Raw genomic sequence first — 19,974 nt, forward strand, 5'->3', positions numbered from 1 at the left:
GTTTTTTTTTAGTTATTTTTCCGGTATTTATGAATTTTTAAATTGTCTAAGTTGTTTTTGCCCAACCTGTATTTTATTATTATATATATATATATATATAATTCCTTCTGATAATTACACTGAAGAGCCAAAAAAACTGGTCCACCTGACTAATATCGTGTAGGGCCCCACGAGCCCGCATAAGTGCCGCAAAGTTATTCATCTGCCTGTTTCTGCTTCAAAAAATATTAAAACTGGAATTTCTTCGATGTATTTTTTAAGCCCATAATTAATTTTAAAACAATCTAAACTATGAATTTATGCAGTTAGACAATAAGGAGACATTAATTTTCATAGTTGAGAAAATATAAATAAAAAGTTTAAATCAATGTTATTGCGTGGATCTCAACTCAAAGGTAGGTCTGGCTAATCACTTCATATTTAATCTCCTGGGCTTCGTACATTTCTAAGCGAACTCAATATTTCAAAAATCTAGAATTCAATAAACATTTTTAAAATTATTGATGTGTGGCGAAACCCCCGCCAAATTTTCGCATTTCTACAGTAAAATCGGCAATTTTAACACTGATGAGGATCATCCTTTTCCTGACCCTCAAAGAGATGCTGATGATGATTATGACGTCTATTCAAAAAGCCTCATTACTGAGAGTATTGAAAATGTGGCAAACCATTATAAAGGCATACATATACTTACAGGATTAAAGAAGTGACAAACCGTTGTAAAGGCATATACACGTCTGAAACGCATTGCTAGGGAACCACGGTAACCAAAGTAAACGTTCGGAAAGTGATTGTTGAGGCCCAAAAACCATTGTTGCCGGACAGTTTTTTTCTCATTTGGGGCACTTGCCCTGCTCTGACGAAATTTTAAAGAAGCCTATCGTTTAAGTCTGGTCCCATTTGGTATATATGCAAAATTTGGCGACGATCCATCTAAAATTGTAGGTTTGTATAGAGAACATACGCACACAGACAGACACAGACAGACAGACAGAAAGTCAATTTTATACATATAGATAGATAGCTCAAATATTAATGTTATTGCATGGGTATCAACCTGAAAAGCGGGTCTGGCTCATTATTTTATATTTAATTTTCTATGTTTCGTATCTCTAAGCAAACTCAATATTTCGAAAATCGAGAATTCAATTCAAATTTTAAAATTATTTATGCGGCGGAAAACCTTACTAAATTTCCGCATTTCTATGCTAAAATCGGCAATTTTAACATTGATCTCTATGGGGGATCGTATTCCCTCTCACCCGGTCACGTGGTTGCCATTATCCCTGGAGGAACAGATACTCGTCTGTCGGGTCACGTGGCTTCCTCGCATTAGATGCTCCTTCCAGTAATATAAGCTCGATGCTCGCCCCCCCCCAGATCGATTTTATCGAATACGCTGTCGCCGACAAACCCGAGTTATCTCGCCGATGGAATTGAATACGCTCTCGCCGACAAACCCGAGTTATCTCGCCCATGAACTCGAATACGCTCTCGCTGACTAACCCGAGTTATCTCGCCGATGGAATGGAATACGCTCTCGCCGACCAACCCGAGTTATCTCGCCGAAGAATTCGAATATGCTCTCGCCGACAAACCCGAGTTATCTCGCCCATGAACTCGAATACGCTCTCGCCGACAAACCCGAGTTATCTCGCCCATGAACTCGAATACGCTCTCGCCGACAAACCCGAATTATCTCGCCCATGAACTCGAATACGCTGTGGTCGACAAACCCGAGTTATCTCGCCGATGGAATTGAATACGCTCTCGCCGACCAACCCGAGTTATCTCGCCCATGAACTCGAATACGCTCTCGCCGACTAAACCGAGTTATCTCGCCGATGGAATGGCATACGCTCTCGCCGATGAACTGGAATACGCTCTCGCCACCAACCCGAGTTATCTCGCCGAAGAATTCAAATACGCTCTCGCCGACTAACCCGAGTTACCTCGCCGATGAATTGGAATACGCTCTCGCCCACCAACCCGAGTTATCTCGCCGACGAACTCGAATACGCTCTCGCCGACTAACCAGAGATATCTCGCCGATGAACTGGAATACGCTCTCGCCCACCAACCCGAGTTATCTCGTCGATGAATTCGAATACGCTCTCGCCGACTAACCCGAGTTATCTCGCCGATGAAATCGAATACGCTCTCACCGACAAACCCGAGTTATCTCGGTCATGAACTCGAATATGCTCTCGCCGACTAACCCGAGTTATCTCCACGATGAACTCGAGTACGCTCTCGCTGACAAACCCGGGTTATCTCGCCGATGAACCCGAGTACGCTCTCACCGATCGACCCGAGTTATCTCGTCGATGAACTCGAATACGATCTCGCCGACCAACCCGAGATCGTATGGCGGATGGCAGCACACTACACATAACAAGCATTACAAAGATACAAACTTCACATAGGTTCACAACATATACACGTAACATTCCATCAGGCATCAATTTTTTTTCCGCTTCAATCCATCACGTCTCGCCACAATTCGCCGTGCCGTGTCTAAGTTAACCAATATGGCGACTTCCTGTGCGACTCATGAAATAAACAAATCTAGATTTAAAGAAGCATAGAAATGAATATATACTTTTCTTTCCTTTTTCAATGTATTCCTTTTTGCTATGTATTTCTATTCCCCCCCCCCAAACTTCAAGTTAATTATCTGCCTGTTTCAGCTTTCAAAAATGCTTAATTAAGGCTGTGGAATTTTTTCGATGCACTTTTTACGGGTCCATAATTAATTTTAAAACAACCTAAACTGTATGAATTTATGCAAATAAATATCAGAAAATAATACGGAGACATTAATTTTTCATGCTTGAGAAGATATAAATAAAAAGTTGAAATCAATGTTATTACATGAATACTCAACTCAAAATTAGGTCCGGCTAATTGCTTCATATTAAATCTCCTGGGCTTAGTATATTCTAAGCAAACACAATATTTCAGAAATCGGGAATTCTATACAATTTTTAAAATTATTGATGTGGCGGAAAACCCCACCAAATTTCAGCATTTCTACAGTAAAATCGGCAATTTTAACAGTGATTTCTATGAGTCTCACCCTTTTCCTGACCCTCAAAGCGATGCTGATGATGATTATGACGTCTATTCAAAAAGCCTCACTACTGAGAGTATTGAAATGTAATTGTATTGAATAGTAGTATTGAAAGTATTGGCAAACCATTATATAGGCATAAACTATTATACATATACATATACTAACAGGATTAAAGAAGTGACAAACCATTGTCAAGGCATATACGTCTGAAACGCATTGCTAGGGAACCACGGTAACCAAAGTAAACGTTCGGAAAGTGATTGTTGAGGCCCGAAAACCATTGTTGCCCTATAGTTTTTTGCCCATTTGGGGCACTTACCCTGCTCTGACAAAAATTTAAAGTAGCCTATCGTTTAAGTCGGGTCCCATTTGGTATATATGCAAAATTTGGCGACGATCGATCTAAAATTGTAGATTTGTATAGAGAACATACACACACACACACAGACAGACAGACAGACAGAAAATCAATTTTATATATATAGATAGACTAGCTGTAATACCCGGCGCTGCCCGGGGTTTCTTCAATGAGACTTTATAGATCACGTGATATCTCCATCTTTCTTTGAGGGACATACAAATCGTGTTCAAGTTGAACCAACTGGCGACTCATGAAATAAACAAATCTAGATTTAAAGAAACATAGAAATGAATATATATATTTTTTTCTTTTTCAAGGGGTGCCAAGTATTTCAATTCCCCTCCCCCTCCAAAATTCTAGTTATTCATCTGCCTGTTTCTGCTTCAAAAAATATTAAAACTGGAATTTCTTCGATGTATTTTTTAAGCCCATAATTAATTTTAAAACAATCTAAACTATGAATTTATGCAGTTAGACAATAAGGAGACATTAATTTTCATGCTTGAGAAGATATAAATAAAAAGTTTAAATCAATGTTATTGCGTGGATCTCAACTCAAAAGTAGGTCTGGCTAATCACTTCATATTTAATCTCCTGGGCTTCGTACATTTCTAAGCGAACTCAATATTTCAAAAATCTAGAATTCAATAAACATTTTTAAAATTATTGATGTGCGGCGAAACCCCCGCCAAATTTTCGCATTTCTACAGTAAAATCGGCAATTTTAACACTGATGAGGATCATCCTTTTCCTGACCCTCAAAGCGATGCTGATGATGATTATGACGTCTACTCAAAAAGCCTCATTACTGAGAGTATATTGAAAATGTGCCAAACTATTATAAAGGCATAAACTATTATACATATACTAACAGGATTAAAGAAGTGACAAACCGTTGTAAAGGCATATACACGTCTGAAACGCATTGCTAGGGAACCACGGTAACCAAAGTAAACGTTCGGAAAGTGATTGTTGAGGCCCAAAAACCATTATTGCCGGACAGTTTTTTGCCCGTTCGGGGCATTTGCCCTGGGATGACGAAATTTTAAAGTAGCCTATCGTTCAAGTCGGGTCCCATTTGGTATATATGCAAAATTTGGCGACGATCGATCTAAAATTGTAGATTTGTATAGAGAACATACACACACAGACACACAGAAAATCAATTTTATATATATAGATTATTATATTATATTTATTATTTATTTCAATCATCATACTACTGTTTCTATACCGTGAAATGAATGCAGATGGAGCTACAAGATGAAAATTTCATCGTATTTAATAAATTATAAATAGAGTTATATATATATAAAACTCGGTTATAACGATTTCGGTTGAAACGAAAACTTGGCTCTAACGTCAATAATTGGTGGTCCGGACTGATACCGCTGCTCCGCGGAGCCCTTGGGGCCCGGTGTACTCCGCGGCCACTGAAGGATAATAAAATAAATTAATAAATTTATAAACAAACTAAAAAAAAAAAGAGGCCTAAAGGGGGGTACCGCCATATAAATAATATACTAAACAGGGCTCCGCCATAGATATTATACACTGAAAAGGGCTCCGCGAGTCGGAAAAGGTTGAGAACCACTGCTATAGAGAATAATTTTAATGAAATCTTGCTTATAACGTTGATGGAAAGGAATCACTTCGGATATAACGACAAATTTTTCGTGGCTTTTGCTTCGTCCTTTTCGATAATGTTTCCTCGAGAACTTCTTAGAGCTGGATATAATTATTTTCTAAATATTCCCTGAATTACGATCAGCTCTAAGCTTAATTCTTGAGCTAAAACCTGATCGAATTCAGGAAAAGTTCATTCGACTGCCATTCTGTTTGTACCCTAACGTTGAAAAAGATATTAATTACATGTTTTATGCTCCGACTTGCTCATTGACATGACCAGTACTTTTTTTCGTAACATTCCCGTGTAAATTTTGCTCTTCCCGACTTATGAAAATGTCCCGTGTTTATTTTTCAGCGGAGCTCACTCAAATTCTTAATTTTACAATATTCGGGGATGAAGGTAATTCGTGTAATTTATAAATATTGTACCATAACGAACATTTCAATAAATATCCATCTTACGTACTTGTCATGTTCAATTTTTTTCTTCCCATGAAATAGGTTTTAAATCACTACAGACTTGCTGTAGCAATGTATTTCTGTATTTCTCGCCAAGCAGTGCCGTACTGACGCATGAATCCACCCTGGTATGGCCTGGGGGGGGGGGGTCACGTCAACTGCAGAAAGTCTCATGAAAATGAGATCTGGTCAAACTTTCGATAGTGAGTATGTGAATTGGGTATTAGGTATTTCTAGCCAAGTTGGTGTCCCCCCAGAAAAAATTACTTTGTCCGAGACCTGCTATGCTGTTAAGACAGCCCTGTCACCAAGGGTTATTTATAAGAAATAATTCGCAATTTCGCCGACAATTAGCAGCATGATTAATGAGCATCGGTGATGTCATGCATTTTTTACGGAAATGTAATAAATCGGTTATTATACATACTTATCAATCGTCTTGGTAGATTTGCTAAATTTATCACTTTTACTAGTGAATATGCATAATAACCAAGAGTCGTTGGTAAATTCGATCAATACATGAAATTCATTGTCTTTATCTGTGATTAAGCATAATAGATTGGTATAATTGGTGAATTTATTAACTATTTAAAAAACATTCCATATGAGTCTAGTGTGTGATAGACCCTCGATATGATGGTGCATTACATGTGTGAATTATCATGTATATCAGAGGTGGACAACAGCTATCGCCCGTGGACCACAAGCATCCCCCCCCCCAACGACGTAAAAGTACAAGGTGTCCCATAAATTCGTAAATAGTTTAAAAACCATGAAAATTGAAGAAATTGGTAAATTTGAATGCGGTTTGCAAAAAAAGTTATTCTCACGAAGGGAGATTTTTCGCAACTGAGAACAAATTATTTCGATTTTTTTGTTAATGGGGCCCACAGGGAAGGCAATTCAGCAAGAGTGGTTGGACCTGAACCTTTTTGCCAACGATGATTTTGGGCCTAACTAAGCATAATCGCCGGTAAAAGCGATAAATTGATGGAAACTTATCAAACTTTTCGAAATACTCGGTGATTATGCATAATAACTGATTATTATGTATATAAGCCGGATTTATCACATTTATCGCGTGTCGTACTAATTATCGTATTTTTCATGATTAAATATGTTCACCATAATCATAATGAAATAAAAACTTCATTCACAGTAGCATATGATATTGCACCTGATTATATTTTCCATCAAAAAAGGTTCTAAAAACATCAACTTCGGATGTAACGACACCTTGGTTATAACGACAACATATTCCGATAGAATTTTGACTGTTTGTGCGGCTGCTATGCATCTCTTGACTTATGAATTCCCAATAAAATAAAAATCACATATTCGTCATTTATTGTATGTATTCGGACATTTTTTTTCCTCATGATTACAAAAACATGCATTTTGCGTACGATTAGCTCGATTTTTTTTTTTTTACTGGACGTAATTGAAGTAACGATTTGATGCTAAATCATGTCCATTGGTGGTGGTGGTGGTGGCGATAAGTCTACATCATGGAATTAATCGATAGATCAATCATCCGCGTACTCGGCGCTGAATCTTGCTAGTTCTGGGCTGTCCAAATACTCGTCAGGATCCTCCCTCTGACGATCGGCCCTGTCGGTCAGGATGCGCAGACGGTTTCTGACCATAGGCGATTTACGGTCCCTGTCGTGCCTCTTGCCAAACCTCATAGGTAGCCTAGATGGACACATTGCGCATTCCCCCTTGTCTTTGCCGCCGCATAGCAGATTGCAGCGGATGACGTCACTGCGACTGTAACTCATGCATCCGCTTCTTCCGATGAACAGCATTGAACCCAGAGAAATACTCATCAGGAGCGTCGCGGTTTTCATTTTGTCCCAAGAAAATATCTGATGTCGTTCGCTGCAAATAAAATCAAAATGAAAAGTATATTATCCACCATATCAACGTATCAGTTTGCATATTCACTGTCAATGTATAAGTCAGCGGTTGCTAATCAGGAGTGCCGGGAGCAACGCCATCTATAGCAGACCTCCGCGCGAAACTCGTGACGTCACTGAAGAAGTTATTTCACCTATATTCATTGGATATACTACAAAAAATGGTAAAGATATCGCATGCGTCGGCCTCCTTCAGTGACGTCACGTGCCTCGCGCGGAGGCCTTCTGCTTTAGATGGTGTTGGCCTGGACTCAGGGACGCCGGAAGTAAAAAATGTTTGGTATTGCTCGAGTAAAATGATATAATATTCACTTTCAAAGTGACATAATGTTCACTTGGATATGTATGAAGACCATACGTCAACAAAAATGTCCCGTTTTTGGTAAATCTTCCATCGCCCGAACTGAGCTATATTTGAATGGTGATTGGCGTTGCTGAGCAATACCATTCAAATGATTGGTGTTGCTTAGCAACATGAGCATATATGTGCCGGTGTCCGTACCTGGACTCCCAGGGGTCCCGCGACCCAATTATAGATCTATAAAATAAATAAATGCTTGGTTGAGAAAAAACATACATATAAATTAATTTATCACTTCACGTACAAGCGTTTGGCTAGAAATTTGACTTATCTCTATTTATCGAATCACTGAAAAATATGGTAACCTTGTCATCAACCATAACCGCACGTTAGGAAAACGAAAATGAAAAAGGGGACGAGAAAAATATAATAAAAAAAAATATATATATATAATAGATGAGAGTTTAGAGTCCTCTTTCGCCCTCACCTTAGGCTCACCCTTTCGCTCTTATGTATGTATATAGTAGAAAGATACATTATATGTGTGAAAAAAACGAATTCTTCCGTAGGTAACAGGGTTACTATAAAGCTTCGCGATTGTTAAGAGAGAGGGAAGAAAACTCAGAGAACTTGTTTGAATTTAATCCACTGGCGTTTGGACGCAATATTACGCCCGTGATCGTAAAGCGGTTAATAATGTTGTTCATGAAAAACTGTTCATTATAAAAAAAAAAAAAGACACGTTTCTCCGTTTATATTCACATATGACATATCACTTTGTACTTTTGATTTTAAAAAATATATGATTTTCAGATCGGATCTTTCTAAGCCACCCTGTAAGTAACTTGATGAATTCATCATTACACAGATAGAATTAGATGAAATTACATAGTACATATGATATATGGTAAGTAAGTTTAATTGTCACACATTTTTATTAAAGTTGCGGAAATTCAAATTGTTGCTTGGACGTTTTTACATTTTGGAGAAAAATCTCGCGCAATGCTTTATACTGCACCCCGAACCATTAACACAAGGGCATAGTAACTCTAAGGAGGAAATTCTTAAAGAAATATTCCTCGATGCCACGATTTTTCGTGCACATCAAAGTCAATGATTAATTGCTTCGTATTAGCTTACGCGTAACCCTGTTTGTCAAAAAATAATAAAATATAGATAGAACAGTACCTTTATAGTATTTGAACTTAGAAAAATTTGGTTTTTTTCAAGCTTTTATATCTGATTTTATTTTATTTGTCTATCTATTACATGCACAAAGCTTAGAAATGGTGGGTTTTTTTTAAAATATAGCTATATTAATCAACATAAGAACTGTATTCTAACATTCACTAACTGATGGCAGTCAAAAAGAAATTTAACATTTTCTTCGTTGATTCAGTAGTCTCGTTCATCCGACATTCCGTATTATCCGACGTCCCGCCAAAAACAAAAAAGATCCAGCACCAACCTCTCAGAATATCACATAACGACGGAGTAAAGGCTGTACTACTTACTCTAAACCAGACATGCACCTCGTCCATATTCCTCTGCGGAACCTCTAACGAATTGGTGCATGTTTGTCGGGGGCGTAGCTCAGATGGTAGAGCGCTCGCTTGGCATGCGAGAGGTACCGGGATTGGTACCCGGCGCCTCCACGCGACTTTTTTTTTTATATGACAACCATATTTTTATGGGCATCTTTTTATCTGCCACCTCGTTGGGCATTTTATCTGTTGTGGCGTTGTATTTATATTTGAAGGCGCAGCGAAACCTGGAGTGAAGTTTGTTTCTGTGTAATGCTTGTTATATGTGTAGTGCTACCACCAGTTTTCCCAACTATGAGTGAAGTGTAATGATTGAATGATTTATCGTTGTGTAGGCCTGTTGCTCTCTGTGGCGAGATCGACTCGCATTTGCGCCTCGAAGTTGGGAACCACAAGAAACCAACTTCAGCCGACCACCACTGTGGTGACGGTGGGGTTCGAACCCGGATCCTCGCGATCAGAGAGTCCGTCACTATGACCACTCGACCACCACAGCAAAAAAAAATTGCTTCCCACACCGGGAATCGAACCCGGACAAGAGCCAGGTATCCTAACCACTAGACTAAAGGAATAAAGGCTCTAAAAACGGCAACTAAATACATTGAGTAACAAGAAGAAGCAACAGGAATCGGTAAGATGATGAGGATGCAAAGATGGCGAGACTCGGCAGCGAAGTAACGGCACTCGTCAGGAAATCAGACTGCGATCAAAAAGTTCTTTTAAATCATCACAGGACTGAACTTTTTAAGCACTGAACTTCATGGGGTTTCTACAGTGCTTGCAGCGTGAAAACGCTGATCGGTCAAAGGAACCGGAATTTCAAGTTTTTAACCAATCAGCATTTTCACGCTGCACACGGCGCAGAAATTCTACTCCTAGGAAAACCCGGCTTAGCCAACATTTTCCCTTTTCCGACGTTCTGCGGGCCCGTTTATGTCGGATAATAAGTGAGACTCTACTGTAGTTGAAGGGCTGTGATTAAAGACAGGGAATGATTGTTTTTTCTTTTTAGAACCCAGACGTTCGGTTGAAATGCCATAAATGTCTTTTTACGTCTGTTTTTAAATTTCCTCTTTTGTAAAAATGCCTTTTTTTTTACATTTCCTGTTGTAAATGACTATTTCATACAGACATCTGAGAAAACTTGGTGGTGTCAGATATACTTAGAGGTGAGATACGTGTGTTTATATGTGGGGGGGGGGGGATTTTCCACAAGTAATAGGGCTGCTATAAGGCTTTACGATCTTGAAGAAGGGGGGGGGGAGAGAGAAAGCACAGAGAATTTGTTAGAATTTATTCTACTGCAGTGTGGACGTAATTTTACGCCCGTGATCGTAAAGAGGTTGAAAATAAAAGTTTTGATTGCATTAACGCGCAAAACCCCCACTGCAACGTTGGTAGACTGGAGTAGAACAGTGGCGCGTGATCCCTCACTACCGCTGTGGTGGTCGAGTGGTCATAGTAACGGGCTCGCGCCGTGAGGTCCCGGGTTCGAACCCCACCGTCGCCACAGTGGTGGTCGGCTGAAATTGATTTTTTGTGGTTCCCAACTTCAAGGCGCGAATGCGAGCCGATTTCCCCTTTAAAAAAAGTCTCGCCACAGAGAACAACAGACCTACAAACAATACAAATGCAATTAAAACGTATCACATTATTCACTTCACTTCTGAAATATAGATGGCGACACTGAAAAATCAAACAGACTGTTAAGTACACACAGTTACACTTCCTGCCTTAGAACACTGCAGAGTGCTTCTTGAAGTGCTAGCAGTTTGGCATCTTGCACGTCATTTCAAGAAACCAGAGGTCTACAAAAATTGCGGCGAGGAGAAGGCAATAAGGTCGTAGATTAACAACTTGGTGCCAAGTGCGTGAACTGTGATCACACTAATCGAGAAAGAAGAGAGGCTTTACCAACAGACCATTGCTGTACTGCATCGACATCGAGCTGTTGAACCAGACATGAACCTCGTCCATATTCCTCTGCGGAACTTCTAATGAATTGGTACATGTTGGAATGTGTAGTGAACCTGTGACGTGAAGTTTGTTTTCGTGTAATGCCTGTTATGTTTAGTGCTGCCATCTGCCACCAATGTTTTCTAACTATGGATGAAGTGTAATGATTGAATAATTCTATTGTTGAAGGCCTGTTGCTCTCTATGGCGAGACTTTTTTTAACGGGAAACTGCTTCGACCTGCAAGCTTCTCCAGAGGGAGGTCAAGAAGCTTAAGCAAAGCGTTAACTACGAGTTCGACTCGTAAGTTGTTATCGCGGACGATGGCGTTTCATGTGTGACGTTAGTCGGGGTCTAAACAAAGTGTACAGAAGTTGTCATATTCGTATTTAAATTAAGGCTCTTAAAGTCCTAACTAATGCGTTCGTTACCGGGTGTTCTTGATACACCCGGTGACATACGAACAAAAGCGTCTTTTAAGCGAGACGATGAGTCTCAGGGGGAGAGGGTAGTTTTATTTTCGACCTCAAGGATGTGTCTTAGACTCTCCCGATGCGAACGGTCGGTCAACAGGGCCTTGGGCCCTAGATCGTCTCTTTTGGATCTAATTTCAGAAGCATGAAGATGCAAGTTGCATCTTCCGAAGAGGTAAGCTGTAAGAGAACTCGACTATAAAGAAAAAGAAAATACATCGGGGTGGAGGAACAGACGCCCTCGCATAGTAAAAGAGAAGAGGATAGAGAAAATAGCCGGAGGGGTTCTCAGATGTTAAAGAGTGTGATGATTATGAAGCCTCTGGAGAAGAGGGAGAGGAAAAAAAAGGGGGGGGGGGGAGAAACGGTCAATCAGCAGATAACGAATATCCCCACATCGATGTGAAAACCAACACCGTTGCTCGAATCCCGCACACCATTGAATGCGTCTTTGTCTTCCTCTCGAGAGTATGTGGGGTGTAAAACGAAACAATGCAATTGTTTTCGTCGTTAGTCGCTATTATGCACTCCTGTACCTCGAGGTCGCCTGACTACTATGTGTTCGGCCTTACTTATGTTAAATTCTACCCGCTTTAAGTGATTTCGTCTAACGCCATCATTTGTGGGAACAATTAATCGCGTAGAGCGAGTGTTGAAGGTTCAAGGCCTCCGCCTAGCAATGCATGTGAGAGATCACTGTATTGTTATTATTTCATAAATATAGTACTTTGTATAGTATCTCTGGATAGGAGTATGGAAAACTGTTTTAGTTCTCCTGTAGTCCAGTAGATGGCATTACTACCCCACAGAATTTATTAGTACTGGATAGAATGCTGCCCTCTCTTGTGTAATATTTAACGAGTTATCTACAGTAGTATTGTTATTTTTTATAGTCACACCATACTTTCTTTCTTTCAAACCGAGCACAACTCCAGTCTATCGCCATGGGCAATTTACTACCGATTGAGTTGTGTTGGAAATGTGAGTGCCTGTACGTAATAGTCCGAGTGCGTGCATGGTGCTGTGCGTGAATTAATGCCGCCATCTATATTTCGAATTGTGAGTGAAGTTTAATTATTGAACATCGATAGCGTTGTAGGGCTGTTGGCGAGACTTTATACCGATATTCTTTTTTTTTAAAGAATGTAACTCACGTAAAAAGAACACATGTATCCTAAATCGGGTTTAATGTAAGCATTATGGGCACACGCAGGAGCACCAGGCAATGGCTTGCGTGTGCGCATCCTTTCACATCTACAGGTAGTTTGCCTAGTTCATGTGAAGCTAGTCTATATTATCTCGGTGCCGTCACTTTTTCCATTCCGGATGGTGAATATTATCCATAGGCGGAGAGAGACTTGGAAGTCTGGGGGCGGGGAGGCACGGTGATGTTGATGTAAATTCATCTATACATACATGCATTACATCAGTCGACTTCACCTTTGATGCTGGGGGACGTACCCCCCCCCCCCCCCGTATCTCCGCCCGTGATACTATCCTTGTGACCAGGAGCGTCGGAAGTATTTCACATCTTAAGCTTTGTGTAAGAAATCTGCATCAGCTCTGGGTTGCCCAAGAACCCGCAGCACCCCCAGGCACCGATGCCACAGCATGCGACTGGCATTTGCACGCTTTCTATCCCAACAATAAAATTCCTCTTGGAGTCTACCGGTGAGTTAATCAATTCCTTTACTTTGCTGAAAATTTGACTGTCTAAACCAGTGATTCCGAACGTGGGCGTTAAGGCCCCCTGGGGGCGATGGAATGTTTCAGGGGGGCGGTAGAAGATATGGGTATAACACAGGCCCGTCATTTGGGGGGGGGGGGTCAGGGGGGCCGTTGCCTCCCCCCGGCTTTTGAAAATACACTAAAAATGATATATATATATGCATACATTGAGTACATGTTCTTTGCCCCCCCCCCCTCTGGAAAAAGTTGAAATGACGGCCCTGGTATAACATAGGATCCTATGGGTTAAATTGCATTGGGGGCGATGGGAGAAAAAAGTTTCTGAAGAAGGGAGGCGATGGGACAAAAAAGGTTGGAGAAACTATGGTCTAAACCACTTATAGTCTTAACGCCCATGTTGGGAATCATTGGTCTAAATCAGTGATTCCCAACGTGGGCGTTAACGCCTCCTTGGGGGCGATGGAAAGTTCTAGGGGGGCGGTAGAAGCTACGGGTATAACATAGGATCTTATGGGTTAGATTGCGTTGGGGGGGGGGGGCGATGGGAGAAAAAAGTTTCTGAAGAATTGGGCGATGGGACAAAAAAAGGTTGGGAAACTATGGTCTAAACGAAAGTTTTTTCGATATTTTTGTTTATTGTGTAATTATGTCAACTATAAAGCGTATAGTTTGTTTTCATTACTCTGAAAATAAAGTATATGTTAACTCTAATACGTGGTAAAATTAATTTGTGGTTTTACAACTAGTAGTTTCGCGATACTATTACTAAACCGCACCTGCACCTCGTCCACATTCCTCTGCGGAATTTCTAACGAATTGGGGGGGATACTGTGTGATCACAACTAGTGTCTCACAACAGAAGCGCTGAAAACAGGCTATAATTTCAAGAACCTAATTTTTAATAGTTCCCAAAGTTATCACAACACTATATTTCAGATATTTCAATATATTTCTTTGTTTTACATCCAATTTATAATTAAATTTTTAATTTTGCATTTTTAACTGGGTTGCTGTATTTTTGAAATATATGACATCCATATTTGTTATGGGAATCTTTTTCTGAGCCACCTCGTTGGGCATTTTGCCTGTTGTGGCGTTGTATTTGTATTTGTTTATGAGTAATTCTTGTTACAGAGTGCTGCCATCTACCACGTAGTTTCGAACTATGAGTGAAGTGTAATGTTTGAATATTTTACCGTTGTAGGCCTGTTGCTCTCTGCGGCGAGACTTTTTAATGGGGAGATCGGCTTGCATTCGCACCTCAAAGTGCGTATGACATTTTACTGGTGAACAGTTGATCCTAGAGGTGTAATTCCAATTACAAGAAGTTTCCAAATGACGTGTAGTATTCAGATATGTCACTCATGTTGACATATCTGAAGGGGTTGTATAGTTATTAAAATAAAAATATTTTTTTTTTTACAGTCCCCGTGCGCCCAGAAAGATTAGAAAGTTTCTGTCTCTCCTGATGCCAACAAAAAAAAAAAAACTAATGTTTTTAAGTGCGATATTCACTGAGATATTCGAATTGGGGAAAAAATGGAGGAAATATCGGAAAAAAACGGCGTTAAGTGCGGTTAAAATGGTTCTCCCGCGTTTAGAGCTGTTTTTTCCCCAAATTTCCTCCATTTTTAAAATTCGAATTTCTCAGTGAATATTGCACTTAGATTGTTGGCATCAGGAGAGACAATGCAAAAACTTTCAAATTAGATTTTGGGCCACACGGGGACTGTATAGAAAGCAATTTTTTTATTTATTTTAATAACTACACAGCCCCTTGGAACCTGAATGACATATCTGAGTGTTACACGTTATATTTGGAAACTTTCCTAATTTTTTTTTTTCTTTTTCAAATGAAATCAAATTTATTGTTATATAACAGTGCAAAAAAAACAAGAGAAAAATTTACCAAGAAGTCAATCAAAATTTACCAGTCATTCTGGTAAATGCTAGTAAAAATTAGTATGGAAAACAGAATAGTGTCAACTAAACAAAATCAAAATCATTCAAATTATAATAAAAATTCACGGTAACAGAGGAGTGCAATTTAAAAACAGTTCTACATGCTGCAACTAAAAATATAAAATTTTACATGTTGGAATAAAAGCAAAAACGACTACATGCAGCATGTAATTAAATTAAACTGTTACGTTATTTAAGGATTATATGAGCAAAAACAAATTCTCTATACCATCAAGTGAGAACATGTATTGCTTGACACATTTTTTAAAGGATGATAAATTAGTATTGCGAGAGTGATTTCTGGTGGTAATGTATTGCAGAATTGATTGTAGAATTAATTGAAAGAATACCTCTAGGATAAAGGATTCGCCAGTAAAATGCCGTACCCTCTATTTTGCTGTGTACTAACTTATAAACACGTATCATCTACAGTTATTTCTCAGAGAAATTGGCTAAAAATAAATATTTGAAAGAGAAAAAAAAACCATTCACAGAAATTGCATATTTATAAATAACGGATGGAGTAGAGATGTAAAAGTGAAAGAATCGACAATTCTTAACTCCAGATTTAATTACTGATAGATCGGCTGAAGTTAGTTTTCTGTGGTTCCCAACTTCTAGGCGCAAATGCGAGCCGATCTCCCCGTTAAAAAGTCTCGCCACAGAGAGCAACAGTCCTACAACGATAAATCATTCACTCATAGTTAGAAAAACTGGTGGCAGATGGCAGCACTACACATAACAAGCATTACAGAGAAACAAAAAAAACTTCACGTCAGGTTTCACTACACGTACACGCACATTCCCGCATGTACCTATTCATTGGGGGTTCCGCGGGGGGGGGGTGCATGTGTGGTGTAGCAGTAGTAGGTAGGGCCTCCAAAAAATGGCTCGGGGATCCATGATGTTCTTAAGTCAGTCACCTCGTTGGGCAATTTGCCTGTTGTGGCGTTGTATTTGTATTTGTATTTGTAGATGAAATTTTCATATATGTGAGTTATAGCCATTCTTTTCCTCAGACTAAAGAAATTCTCGTGTGGGGATGGATCTCAGTAAATTATATGCAGGAAATTACGATTCATTTAAACTCAAAAACTACGTTTTACGAAATTGGGCACGATAAAAGGAACAAAAAAAGGTTATTAGTAGTGATTCCCGTACACATGTTAACGAACAAACTTGTATCAATCGATATCAACCTGTTTTTTCATTCACAATTCACCTTATATCGATACTGAAAGGTGATAAATTGTACGTAAATACACACAATTAAAATAGTTGAAAAATTAAAGACTTACGAAAAAGTTTTATCGAATGTAAGTTATATTTTACTGCAGAAAGAAACAAACTCTCTGAAAACAAATATCCTAACTGAAGAAAAAGTAATGAATAAATAATATTAATAATAATGAATTAGCCTTCTCAGTCGAGTTCCATTACAACAAAGTCACTTCGTTCCGTAAAATAGCTTATTGTAGAGAAATAATTTTAGAAAATTAGGTGTGAAGACTCTGACGAAAATTTTGTAATACAGAAACCTCTTTTATAGCTGCTCTAATATATTATACTTTAATCAATGAATATATATATATATAATATAATTTAAGTTCCTCTTAAACACAGAATAAATATCAACATTTACCAATGAAAGTAAAAAAAAAATTAATTACACCTCTTTCTCCTCCCAATTACTGAATTGCATTTATTTCATTTTTCATTGAAAAATTGCACACCATAAATAACATAACCAGAGAAACCTTTTCTCCAGAATTTGAAACTCATTTTATAAATAAATTTTAGAATAAAAGTGTAATTAATAAAAATATATATCGGAATAATCAAACAAAATAAGTTAATAAATAAATAAATTAATTAATTATTTGAATATAAATAAAATAAGAAATGTTTCGATCGATTGAAATGACGAAATACTTGAAAGGAACTTACCCGTGTCAAATTGTATATAGTATAAATCCCGTATTAAAACTCTCCTAAATGGATATTCAAATGATGGATAATATATCAGTTACTCATATAGTCGCGTCACATCCGGGTTCTCACGCGTCTAAAACGTTCAACAGGTTGAAATGATGAGACACGGATTTGTTTGCATCTCTCACGTACGTAGATGAGATTCTCATCCGATTGGTTCGCAAAAGTTCTTCGGAATCGATTTGTGGGAGGAGCTTTTCGATTATATACCTTTTTGAAATTCTTCCTCATTTTACTTTGATTAGGATCCCACGCCAAAATTTCGAAATAAAGAGAGAGAAACAAACTTATAATTTGAATGTATTTTTATCAGGAGGGAGAAGGAAATGTTGATCCCAAACAAATACTTAATAATAATAACGCGATCCTCACGTATTCCCAAGGGATCGGCATGATCCGTCCAGGGAATTTGTTAGCGTTAGTAAACATCCATGCTCGAACCGGGATTCGAACCCAGACCTGCACAGTGAGAAGCTAGTTCCCTAACCACTCGACTGCCAGGCGGTAATGAAAATTTGGCGGCAAATTTTGTTTCTGATTTCTCATCAACATCAACTATGGCCACGACAGAGAAAGCTCATAGGGCTCTAAGAGGCCGGGGATAAATAAAAATTTAAAAATTATTACACGTCAAATTTATCTAGTAGAAAAGAGCCCATCAAAATTCAAAAGCTAGGGATCTGCTTAGGCTGACCATATTTTCTCAAGGGAAATACGGGATATTGGACTTCGAAATACGGGATAATACGGGACATCGCCAATCGTCGCCAAAAATGATGCCAGAAGTAAGCAAAATTGCTATCTCGTGCTAAAATCCATAGAAAAGTCGCCATTCGCGGGAAATGAAGCGCCACTGCATATTACAGTGAATTAAAAAAACACACGACGGAAATGTGTGAGATGAATATAATTATTTCTAGTCGTGAATTATCGTAATGTAATTTCTGAGCTGGGATAATTTTAATCGTTGATTTGAAGAATAAAATTAAGAAAAAGAAGTCAAGTTGGCTTCGTTGAAAAAACCGGGACAGTTTTGCAAAGAAGTCGGGACAACCAGAGAAACAGAAACAACCGGGACTGTCCCGGGAAATACAAGACGTATGGTCACCCTAGACCTGCTCAAATATCTAGGGGGTGGGGGGGGGGTTCTTTTACCATCTCCATCTAGAGAAGATAGAGCAATTTCTCTATATATTTGTAGGAGTCGCTACTCTGGAAGTTGGGCAGCTAATGATTTTTATTCAATTGAAATATATTAATTGTTTTATGTTAATAATACTTGGACATTCAAGTAGCCGAATCGATTTTTCGCGATAGTCGTTGAATGAGTAAGATTCAATGTCAGTTGTGAGTTTGCTATGGCTGTTCGCTTCATGTGCTTGATTAAATATTCCAGGGCTTTGAGCTGCCAAAAGGGAGCTATTGCCTGTAGGAAGGAAAAAATTTTCACAAATGACAAACTGAAGGGAAAGTCAAACAAGAGAGAGAGAGAGACAATTGAAAAAGAGGTCGGGTGAGAGAATCACGGTTTCTTCAAACCAGTGGTTTTCAACCTATTTTGACCGGTGGAGCCCTTTCTGGTTGAAAAATATTTCTATAGTGGGGACCCCTTATATACGGGGTGATTATAAAAAAACTATCCCGACATATGGGCCCCCTAACTATCATACCATTCACAGAAACCGAATGAAATTTTGGCATAAGGTATTTTGAGGTATGCGCTCAAGAATGATATGGAAAACAACAGTGTCACTCTAACAGTTACGGTTACAGTGAGAAAAATATCAAATGGCAACACCAAGTTTTTTGTATTGGAATGCGATCTCCATACTGAAAAACACTAAATAGCGTTGGAATGGCGCCCGTAGCACGAAAATGCCCGGAGCTAGGCAAGGAAAAAGTAAAAAGGACTTTGCCGTGCACCAGAGCATTAATGTTCGTTTCATTCGTCTGAGATCCCAGCCTGATTAGTCCTCCACAAGGTCATTTGGAAAATTTGTGAAACACAATAAAATGCTTTATTTTATGCTGCTTCTCTGTCCTCACTTTTAGCCTATCTACCGCCGGTGATTTTCATGCTACAGTTGCCGTTCGAACGCTAGTTAGTGTTTTTCAGTATGGAGATCGCATTCCAATACAAAAAACTTGGTGTTGCCATTTGATATTTTCGAAATTTTCTCACTGTAACCGTAACTGTTAGAGTGACACTGTTGTTTTCCATATCATTCTTGAGCGCATACATCAAAATACCTTATGCCAAAATTTCATTCAGTTTCTGTGAATGGTATGGTAGTTAGGAGCCCATATGACGGGATAGTTTTTTTATAATCACCCTGTATATACCCACCTATTTTTTATTTATTCAGCAAAGCTATATATGATTTATTTCTGTTATTTAAAAATATTTATATATTTTTTTCGAATATACTGGTTTTTTTTTTTCATTTTTCTCGAGCGGCCGCGAAGCCCCCGGAGAGTGCACACGGAGCCCCCAAGGTCTCCGAGGAGCGCCGGTTTGAGAGCCGCTGCTTTAAACCAAGGGAGCGAGCAATACTGCGCTTACATTATTTATGATAATGACGTAAAGTCCTTGTATGAGACATTCCAATATGCG

The 19,974-nt window shown here is 38.9% G+C and overlaps 1 protein-coding gene across 1 annotated transcript; it reads right to left on the reverse strand.

Annotated features, from left to right (window-relative positions):
* Window positions 1-6,849: 6,849 nt before the first annotated feature.
* On the reverse strand, window positions 6,850-17,433 carry LOC149084577 (uncharacterized). Its single transcript, XM_089235504.1, has 2 exons — window positions 17,316-17,433; window positions 6,850-7,406 (listed from the first exon to the last, which is right to left on the reverse strand). Exon 2 carries the CDS (start codon window positions 7,373-7,375, stop codon window positions 7,052-7,054), a length of 324 nt encoding a protein of 107 aa, XP_089091630.1. The 5' UTR covers window positions 7,376-7,406; window positions 17,316-17,433; the 3' UTR covers window positions 6,850-7,051.
* Window positions 17,434-19,974: the final 2,541 nt, after the last annotated feature.

This window comes from Pholcus phalangioides, unplaced genomic scaffold, assembly GCF_987345545.1.
Source record: "Pholcus phalangioides strain wild (caught in Gottingen) unplaced genomic scaffold, Ppha-v1.0 ptg000008l_1, whole genome shotgun sequence".
Classification (NCBI taxonomy): domain Eukaryota; kingdom Metazoa; phylum Arthropoda; class Arachnida; order Araneae; family Pholcidae; genus Pholcus; species Pholcus phalangioides.

Coding starts and splice junctions, on each gene's coding strand:
- LOC149084577 (XM_089235504.1), bottom strand. CDS start 7,375: ATGAAAACCGCGACGCTCCTGATGAGTATTTCTCTGGGTTCAATGCTG.